General features: G+C 39.3%; 1 protein-coding gene across 5 annotated transcripts in view; it reads left to right on the forward strand.

The window, feature by feature from the left end:
* The window catches only part of Tmem156 (transmembrane protein 156), a 56946-nt gene that overhangs the window by 19676 nt on the left and 26210 nt on the right, over positions 1-11060 (forward strand). For all 5 annotated transcript variants that reach the window (XR_001235457.1, XR_001235455.1, XR_001235456.1 and 2 more), the window contains exons 3-5: positions 1777-2037; positions 5342-5461; positions 7589-7672. Coding sequence is in view for 1 of the 5 variants with exons in the window: in XM_013518054.1 (XP_013373508.1) it covers positions 1777-2037; positions 5342-5461; positions 7589-7672 (465 nt within the window). In the remaining 4 variants the exon portion in view is untranslated. The remainder of the gene's footprint in view (positions 1-1776; positions 2038-5341; positions 5462-7588; positions 7673-11060) is intronic.

Below are 11060 nucleotides of genomic sequence, written 5' to 3' on the forward strand. Positions count from 1 at the left end.
TCAGATCATATAAATCTTTCGCCTTTTACTAAAATCTTTTTATTTTTAAAAAAAATTTTAAAAATTTATTTGTAAAGTAAAAGAAGGAAAACTTATTAACAAACAGACATCCATTTACAACATAGCATAAGAACAATACAAACAATACTGAATTACAGACAAAGTGATAGGAAATTAACAATGGTTGTTGTATTACGTATTGATATCTTCAAAGTGGTTTCTCAGGAAAATAAATAGAGACATGCAAGACTGATCAAATAAGTAATCATTAACTATTCCTTTCAGTAAAGCGATAGAAGTTACTAGTACAACTATGTTAGCTATCCTGTATATACAAGCATACATAATTTCCCCTTCTTTCTTTTCTCTTTTCCCTCATCCCAGTTGCTCTTTATTTTTGAACATTTTTGTTTCATTAGGGCTGGGGATATAGCTCAGTGGAACAAGTGCCTTCCTGGCAAGCACAACGTTCTGAGTTTGATTCCTGGTACCAAAGGGAAAAAAAAGTCAATATCCAAAGGCCCAAGTTCTTAACATTTTGAAATTCGGAGTCGCCGCTGCCCCCGCACCCCAGCACAATGCCACTGCCCATTTTAAAATCAGGCGATTTTTTTTTTCTTGTCGAAGTTGCAGGAGTTCCTTATATATTATGAGTATTGCATTAATTTTCCGTGAGGTGTCAGCTGCAGGGTTTGCAGATGTTTTCTCTGATTCTGGGGCTGCCTTTTCACTCCGCTCATTGCTTCCTTGATGCCATCTTTCCACTTGGGCTTGTCTGGGGCGTCCTCACAGCAAGGTGACCTTAGGTTGTTGGACTTTACACAGCGACTCAAGGCTCTGGGTTAGCATCCCAAAGATCAAGGTAGAAAGTGCTTCCCCTGTTCTGGCTTAGACCTGCAGGTCTCTTCCTCTGCATTTGATTGGTTATAAGCAAGTCACATACTGTCCCAGACTTGAAGGGAGGGAATTAAACTCAACCTATTTATGGCGGAGTGGCAAAGTCTTAGGACAACATGTATGTTCTGAGTCGAACTGTGCCCTCCTCCCTAAATTTATATACTGAAGTCCCAAGCCCTGATACTCCAGAATGTGACATTATTTGGAAATACGACCACGGTAGACATTATTTTCTTAAAATGGATCATTAGGGTGCGCCCTAATTCTATCTGACTGATGTCCTATAAGGAGCAATTTTGAGACATGCACGTAAGGATGACAATATGTGAAGGTGGGGGAAAGATCAGAGTGAAGCCGCTGGGTGTCAAAGATGCCGGCAGATGTCTCCATAAGTGAGGAGAGGGGCAGAACTGCTTTCTCCTCACGGCCCTTGGAAGGAACCAACCCGGCTCATACCCTGATCTCACTGCCAGACTCTACTACTGGGAGACAGATTGCTGTTCAGTCACCCCGTTCTCAGCACTCCATTACAGCAGTATGGGGAACGCTGTGAATGGTTTGGAAAATACAACCTTTCCTACAAGTCATCAGAGAAACGTCAGGGGGCGGGGATATAGCTCAGTGGCAGGAGCGCCAACCCGGCAAGCACAAGCTCCTCATGTCTGTATTTTCTTAGAGATGTTCTGATGCCATTTGAACTCTACCTTTACCTAGTTTTCATGATCTTCAAAAAATGTAATCACTTTGGTAAGTATTTGCAATGTAAATAACTTCTTGTTTCTACTTTCTTGTATAGGAAGAAGAAGATTTAGTTTTGAATTGCATTTTGATATTATGTGTTACTGTTTTGCAAATAATGTTCCCTTAATCTCTTTCTAGTTCTTACCCTGAGAAGATCAATGGACATGAAAGCAAAAGAATTCTTTTCACCTTGTCAGCATTTTAATTTCTCTGTAACTCCTGTGGTTGACCAGTTGGAGGAATCCAACACTACCTGCAGACTCAGGGCACACACTAGAAAATCAGTGATTGTGGAAGAAGAGCCAACCAAGGAAAATTCTCTAAATCATACTTGTGGAGTCCTGGAGTACTCAAATAATTGTACTCATGTTTCCTTGCACCTAGAAATGGACATAAAAAGTAAGTTTTTAAGGAAATTAGAGGGAAAAAGAGAAACCAGACATAGACACATAAAATTAAATAAGGAAGCTTACTTCCACTGAAAGTCAAATAGTTGAAGAACTTCATTAATGAAATTATATACCTCGAAAGAATGTTAGTTTTTTACTATTTATTTTTTCTTTCAAAAATGTGATTTTTATAAGGGTGCTGCTATCACCTAAGGCAGAGGAGGCATCTATGCATCAGGATTTGAGGGGCACTAGAAGTGCCTCAGAATAACTTCCACACAGTCTATTAGCTGTGCTTAAAGTAACAGTATTGCACTTGGGTACCTAAGGGTGAGATTTCTTTTAGAATATAACTATCCACGTACACTGTGATGTGTTGTTAAATTCTGTTTTGAGTTCGTTTACCATGTCCTGTTGTAGAGCTGAGAACCAGGCTTGGATGAAATGGGCTTTTGGGTATAGTCTTGCAAGGATAGGGTGAGGTGGATTTTAGGCACCTAGGGTCACTGAATGAATGAAGGAAAAGTAGGGGCCAAAAGATGGCTCTTTTTTTTGGTACTGGGAATCAAACTCAGGACATTGCACTTGCCAGGCAGCCTCAGTGCCGCTAGGCTATATCCCTGGCCCAAGATGGCTCTTATGTATACCTTAATAGATCTTTCTGCTTAAGGGTGATTGACTTCCTACACATTCTGAATGGCCACAACTATTCCTTCCCTTTCTCTTTCCTTTTCCTTTTACCAGAATACTAGGGATTAAACCCATGGTCTTCTCATTTAGCTTTAGCCCAAGCCATTTAAAAAAAAATGTAAAAAAATATTTTGAGACAGGGTCCTGCTAAGTCACTAAATTGCTCAGACTGGGCTTGAATTTATGATCTTCCTGCCTCAGCCTCCTAGAGTGCTGGAATTGCAGGCACAAGCATTCCTTTCTACTTCACCCATTAAATCTGCTCTTGGAGAACATTTTAGGATACTTTTTTTTTTTTTTTAAAGAGAGTAGTAAATGAGAAACAAACAAAGAAATAGAACAGCAGCAGCATACCAGTATCACAAACATAAACAAATCAAAGCAAGAACATTCAAAGTGATACAGAGTCTCAAGCAAAATAATACGAATCAACAGTGGTTATTACATTGCATATCGCTATCCTCAGCTACACTGCTCAGCTTACATTTCATGAGTGCCTGCTGTATGCCAGGCAGTGTGTCAGGCACTGGATTAGAAAAAATAACATAGTCTGGAAGAGGGAGACACCGTACATAAACAAGCAAGTGCACTGGACAGCTACAGATGCTACAGCAGTACCTGGCTGGGCTTTTTGGTACCCCAAACAAATGGAAGATTTTCAGATTTCTTGGGAGGGCTTTTCTAAAGGGTTTTCTTTATTTTGAAGCTAATTATTTTTTAAATTATTATGTAGTGATAGCAAAAATAGATATGTAGATATATGTAGATATGTAAATTATTATGTAGTGATAGCAAAAATAGATATGTAGATATATATCTATATGTAGATATAGCAAAATCTGAAGCATAGGTTTGGATTATAAATATTTAAAGTGTGTCAATTTCAGTGTACACTTGGGTATCCATCTAATTGCTTTTAATGTTTTTTCAAAACATAAAAACAAAAACCTCTATAATTATGATTTGAACAGAATTTATTTTTGTGTCAATGGAAAAACCCATAAATTCTAGATTCAAGGTGCAGTAATAGTTATCAGGTCCTGGGGCTTCACAATTCAGAAACATATAGCAGCACTACATAGATATGTGCTCTTAGGTTCTGGAAAAAAGTCTGTTTATCCATGTGCAGAAGGTTAAAAATTTATTCATGCTTCACTCTGTGCAAAGACACAGTTAATCTCTTTTACACCTTCTCCATCAAGAGGTGAAACTAAATTTAGCCCGCTCTGGTACAGTTACTTGGAAACAATTCTTTAAAAGTGTCTTTTTAGATTTTCTTGGGTTTCTGTCTCTTTCTCCTGGACTCTCTCCAAAATCCCTGGCTGCAGGGACAGAAGGCAGGTGGCAGCCAGGGACACTGGGATACTGGGAGCCATATTCTTCTGAGTTTATGCAGGCACTGTGGTGGAGGCATTCATCGGTCTGGTCCTAATCATGCACGTTCTGCTTCTGCGGTATACACTTTGTGAATGCATGGTTCTCTTTTCATGATTTGCTGCCTAATGAGACATCTGTCCTTGGGCCCACCTTAGCTCTTGATGGCACTGCAAATCTCCTATGCTATTTAACTGCATGCTTTTTCTGCTGAGTGAGGAACACAAGTTTGATATCTAAATAGCATGGAATGATATTGTGGAGGTTGAGGGTCTTGTACCAGCCAACCTGGCCTCTCCATTCAGCCTCTTCTTTAAGTGTGGGATGGCTATTTAGTGTACATCTGGGTTCCTGCAAAGGAAATGTCTAGACCATAAACCCCACAAAGGCAGTCTCCAAAGGTATAAACAAGTTACACACTCTGCTAAGTTAAGTAAGTACTAACCACATTTTGTGTGCAAGGAATAGGGTACATGAGGTGGCTTAGAAAGTCAGCAGACAGTTGCATCTTGACTTCAGGATGTCACCCTTATTGAAGTCACCAATTCCTGGGTTTGCTGGGCAGTGTATCTTTATAGGACCAAGGCAGACCATACTGAGTCATTGCTTATGGTCATCATCCTGCCAATGTTGCCCATCATCTCAATGAGCAGGTTTATGTTTGTGTCTGCTAAGTTTTGGCCAGGGCAGCTGTAGGTACAATCAGTGCATGCACTGGATCTGATCATTGGTGCGTAAGCCACTGAACTATTGCCTGGTGGAAAGAGGATCTGGCTATTCATCTGTCCTGGCCACTCTTATGCCTTAGTCTAGGCCCTTGTGTGTTCCTGGTACCTCTCCCCTGCCCCCACCCCCGCATTCTCCTTGTACTCACTGAATCTTTGTTGATTTGAAGACATTTTTGGGCTGATTGATCCAGGTCCAAAACTGTTATGACAAATGGCTCTGGTTCTGGGGCTGATATGTTGTGTTCTCAACCTAGTGACTGCAATGATAGTGAAACTAATATCAGCACGACCTGTACATGGAATTAACTTTGGAATTCTGGAGTTAAATGGATCCCCGGAAGCCACCTCGTCAAATTTCCTCTTTTAATACACTGGGAAGGAATTCAGGAGAGCAAGCAAGCCTGTAATGGTTAAGGCTACATATTCACATTTTCCATTGAGGGTGTACATACCACCACACTGCTTCTGATCTGTTGTAGCATTTTATTGTGTGTTTTTTTAATAGTATTTTTTTCTTCACAGATATCACCTGTTCCACGAAGATCACTTGGTACATTTTAGTTTTATTAGTCTTTATTTTTTGGATCATTCTCATTATCCACAAAATACTTGAAGGCCACAGGAGAATGCAAAAGTGGCAGAGTAAGTATTGAGGAACAAATTTGTCACTTAATGTTAAAGAACTCCTACTTTTATCTCTAGACTTAATTTTCTTTTTTAGTCCAACTTACTATTTAGTGTGTCCTGACTGTATAAAAGTAGTGAATCTAGATAATCCCAGGAATAAAAGCATAAAGAAGACATGGCACCAATATTCCTGCATCTTTCTCCTTCCTGGGCAGGCAATGGGAGTGGAAGCAAGACTGGGTGAGGTGTGGGGATGTAGCTCAGCAGTAGAGCTATTGTCTAGAATGTGGAAGGCTCTGCATTCAGCTGCAGGCCCTGGAAAGAAATTGCTAGAAGACTGAGTGAATAGGACAAAGTTGCCAGGATGCTGAGTGGGGCTTCGAGGCAAAGTGAGGCAGAAAAAGATGAGGTGGTGTCAAAGAATTTCTGAGAGATCTGAAGCAGAGCGCCTCTAGATGAAGAGTAGGAGCTGGAATCAATCTTTAATAAGCATGGAGACATCAGCAGATTTTTCACAGGGCAGAGCTGATAGGTATAATTGGAAACCAGGACAGTATGGATGATGTTAAAAATATTTAACAGCTAGTATGACAGAAGCACCCACCTAGCAGAATAGACTAAACCACTGGCACTACTGTGTGAAGCCGTGCATGACTATCAGGCCTGTTGGATGGTTCATAAATGAGAAGCTGGTCTCTTAAAGACAGTGTGAAATGTATCACTGTGACAATAGGTTTTAAAGACAGATGGACTTACATTAGAGTCTTAGTGTTACCCTTCCTAGCTATGTAACTTTGAGCGAGTTACTTGCCATGTCTAAGTGTGCCTTTACTCCCCTGATGAACAAGGCTACTCACACAGGGCTGAGGAGAGGGTTGAAGTAAGGAGATTACTTAAGAGGTTTAACATTTAAGTGTCTGGTGCAGTACTGGGGTGGTTATTTCCCAAAGCTCTTATGTTCTTCACCAGGTAAGGGGAACCAGGTAAGGCCATGTCAGTCATTTCAATAGAAGAACAAGTGCTTGCCTCTGGATTTAAGCAAGGGTGCCATTAATTCTTTTGGCTAAGTTATAGGTTTTTAAAAATGTAATTCTGAGGATTGAACCCAGGGCCTCATATATGCTAGGCAAGTGCTCTACCACTGAGCTATTTTTATTTATTTTGAGACAGAGTCTCGCTAAGTTGCCAAGACTGGCTTCGAACTTGTGACTGATCATGTTACCTCAGCCTCCTGACTAGCTGGATTATGGGTGTTATTCAGCATGACCAGCTGGTTGAGAAGCTGGCCTGAGAACAGAAATAGATAATCATATTATGTGTTACCTTTGATACCTTCATCTTTATTTTTTGGATAAAGATACCTTAATAATAAGGCCCTTAATCACATGGGTTAATAAACTCAATGACACTGTATATTTGTACAATAACCATTTTCAGAGCTTTTTCCCTAGATTCTGAAAGAATGTAAAGAGAATGTACGCTATTATTTTCATGTTTTAGATTGAAAAAAACCTCCTGAAACTCAAAGAAGTTAAATATTCTGTCCAAGTTAGTGAAATGTCAAACTAAGACTTGGTATCTTTCTAGTTTTGAAGTTTGTATTAAATACAATTTTTTGCAAATAGTACGTAGTTATGAGTCTCGACTTATTTTTCATATGACCATGTTTAGAAAAGACATATAAGTGAGGCAGAAAAAATAGTGACCAATAGTAAGAAGTTGCGTTAGGTTCTTACTAACTTCTACCCATAGGACAGACTTAGTTGCTCTCCAAAACTTTTCTTGCAAGTCCAAACTATAAAGTAATGACAAATGCTATACCATTTATGATATTAAAGATAATTAATCATTAATTGTAAGTTACATATTTTATACCTCAAATAAATATAATTTTGTATGTAAGGGTCGATGCTTTTCATTATAGAATATGACATAATGGCATTTACAGTAGCAGAGAAGCTACTGGTTTCAAAAGAATTTGTATTTTTTTATAGACTAGGGAAAAGCTCTCGGTATCTTGTTACCCAGGCCTTGTTATGAATAGCCCATTCTTCTTGGTAATCCTTTGGACCAACATAGGAAATACATGTTAAAAGTGTGCTTGTTTATCAGCTAAGTGTTTAATTTCTTTTCTTGGAATAGATCATAAATACACAACTACATCTGCTCTCTTAAGAGGAAGCGATTCTGAGAAGCTGAGAGCTTTGAATGTGCGGGTCATTCCAGGTGAGTCCTGTGGCCTGCAAACAGAAACGGTTCAGGAAATTCCAAAGCTGCACCAGTTCACTACAAAGTAAATTCAGGATCTGAGAGCTGAGCTCGTCTGAATGGGCCTTGTATCTGGAATAAAGGAGCCGTGAGCAAATGAAATCTGGCCTAATATGTCTTATTATCAGGGGGCAGTTGCGATCCAAACTAACCTCCTTAAGTAATGAAAAGTTTGCTTAATTGGCACGAAGAAACTCCTGTGAGTAGGCAGAGGAGAGAGTGCAATAAGAAATGCGCCTCAGATTTATTTTTAAATGAGACAAGATACCATTATTGCTCAGAATTGCAAGAAGTAATTGCAGAGTGGGCATGGCTTTTGCTGGCATCTTCACTTCACAGAGGGTGTCATTGTGCAAAAAGAACTTCTAATAGCCCCAATTAAAAAGCCCCCTGTCCTCTCCGGAGAAACAGCAACGGAATAAGGGGATCCTAATTAGAGCAGCTAAGGGGGCTGTTAGCACAGATGCTGTGGTTCCATTTCCTTCTAATTGTGCAGCCTCCCTTTGAGTCCATACTGTCAAGTCACATTAAAAAGAAGGACAGGGAAAGTGTGACATGGAAAGAGTCCTCTCCTTCACCAAACAGAAATAATGTCCTTGACTGTCAGAAAGCCACAGAATTCAGAGTAACATTGCTGACGCTCTTTGTCCACTGCCTGTGAAGAGGCCCCTTTGTACTTTGCAAGAAGTTAAAAAAAGGAAGCTTCGAGTCTGGTGTGTAAACACTTTTCAGAAATGAGAGGAAGGCAGACAACTCTCTGTCCCCCACTGCAGCTGCCTCTGAAGCCATCTAGAGATGTGCCCAGCATTTCCCTGGGGACCAGGTCCCTGAGGGTTTTGTTAGCTGTTGAAACAAGCTGGAACTCAGACCCTTAGCCTAGAGAAAAATTAGACTGTGTGCAGCTAAAGAGCTCAATTAAAAAAAACAGCAACAGACTTTCCACTCAGTTTTAGCAAATTATCAAGCTATGACTAATAATAAACACTTGCAATATAATCATTTGACTCCAGTTACATGTGGGGTAACTTGATGGAAATTCTGTGTGGTCAATGAAAATTGTGTTCAGTTAATAAAATAAAGGCCACAAAGATAATTTAAATGGAAACATTCATTTTTAAAAGCAGGAAATGGTGTTCCCCCTGTTTTTCTCTCTTACCTAAAACGCATGCCCACACACCAGGAGTGGTTTAACCCAGTTCTGCTGGGTTTTTTGGTTGCCTTAGGAATCCTGGTTATTTCTATTTTCAGGTCATAGTTTTGAGCACTGCAGTCTTATTTGAGAAAGTCAATAGTTCCCCTGTCAACCCATATAATCAGGGGAATCACAAATTTTAAGTCCTACCTAACCACAAGACTAACCGTACAGGGTGTATTTATGAGCCTGAGATTTCCATTCACCCAAGAAACTTGTCTCAGTCATCCTTTCCCTTTAATAGCTCTCACTAAAAATCCTCTGGCTTTATTACCAGGTATATAACATTAACGTTCAGTGCAGGCCAAGGGGTGATGGCCTTTTTTAAAACCAAGGATCCTTTTGAGGCTTAGCATCTTAACAAGGGAAAGAAACAGATTCTTTTCTTATTTATATTCCTTTAACCTAAATCCAAGTTCCCCACCTCCCCATCCTGAGTTGCTCCTTCTGAGAGAGAAATGGAAAGGAAATAATGTCTCCCTTGAGTGCTGTTTCTAAGGCTGCTCTTTGTAATGATGGATTATAGGCAGCAGTAAGAATGTAAGGGGAAAATGTGCCAGTGTGCTTGTCTGGAAATGCAGTAACATGAGAAAAAAATGTCTTTCATAGGAGCAGAGATTGTGTGTTACATTCACAGAGCCGGTTGTCAATTCTAGTTGACACTTGTTCCAGAATGTCCCCAGTTGTTCATGCATTACAAAGTCAGTGTTGTTACACACATATACACAGAGGTATAGATAGGCTCACTTTCTCCGAAAGAAGTTTATTTATCCCACAAGAGAGAAAGGAGAGATCACCGGGATGCTGACTTGGACAGTGCCTGGTACATGCTAGGGGCCCAGAGAACATTGGTGGAATGAATGAATCTCACCTCTGTAGGAGATGTCAGACAGAATCAAATCCCAACCTTTTATATATCTCTAATACTTTCTCCTTGCCTACGAACATGATGACTTGGTTGCCTGTCTTGGCATTAATCTACATAACATCTTATTCATTCAATTTACTCTCATTCATTTTTGTGCCTTTGTCTTTAGCATAATAGCTGGCATGCAGTTCATGCATGATTAAAGCTCATGAAACCTCACAAACTCTAACAGGAAATGAGTATAGAGGGGAGGAAGAGCAGCTGAGAAAGAAATGAATCTTAAGGACTGCAAAAGGGGACAACAAATGAAAAGATGAAGAGTAATTAGAGGGAGTGTAATTCTACTTTGTTGAAGAACCTATAGCACATTTTGTAGAATTGCTAAGTATATCAAAGAATAACGAAGAACACTGATCATCTTAGAGAAGAGATCTGGAGAACTATATAAAAGTTACCTTGAAATGTGTCTCCAGAAACAGCGCTTGGTAGGTTGATCACCTTGAGAAACCAACCTGAGGGACTGGAGGAGTGGACTAGCATCTAATGCTAAAGCATTGGGTGCACACACTAGAAACCCTTTTTAAAAAAATTAATTTAAAAAAAAAAGAAGGAAAACATATTAACAAACAGACATCTATTTACAAAATAGCATGAGAACTATACAAGCAATACAGAGTTACAGACAAAGTGGTAGGAAATTAACAATGGTTGTTGTGTTACATATTGATATCTTCAAAGTGATTTCTCAGGGAAACAAATATAGACATGCAAGATTGATCAAATAATTACTCAGTAACGGTTCCTTTCAGTAAAATGATAAAAGTCAGTAGTACAACTGTGTTAGCTATCCTGTATATACATACATACATAGTTTCCTCTTCTTTTTTTTCTCTTTTCCCTCACCCCAGTTGCTCTTTACTTTTGAGCATTTTCCTTTTGTTTCACAAAGTTTGTCATACTTCCTAATTTTTATTCACTCTTTCAGGTCTTACACTAGTGAGACAATATGTTGCTTACACATGGAGGTCTGGTTTATTTCACTTATGAGTATGTTCTTTAGTTGTGATCATTTACTTGTAAAGCCTCGAGTTTATCTTTATAGCTGAGTAAAATTCTATTATATAAAAGTGCCACAATTTTTTTATCCAATCCTTGGTGGATGGACATATGGATTGCTTCCACAGTTTAGCAATTACAAATTGTGCTACTATGAACATGGGTGCACATATATCGCTGTGATATGGTATTTTTAGATCTTCTGGGAAAATACCCAGAAGGGGAATAGC

This window comes from Chinchilla lanigera, unplaced genomic scaffold (genome assembly GCF_000276665.1).
Source record: "Chinchilla lanigera isolate Chin_1 unplaced genomic scaffold, ChiLan1.0 scaffold00042, whole genome shotgun sequence".
Lineage (NCBI taxonomy): Eukaryota > Metazoa > Chordata > Mammalia > Rodentia > Chinchillidae > Chinchilla > Chinchilla lanigera.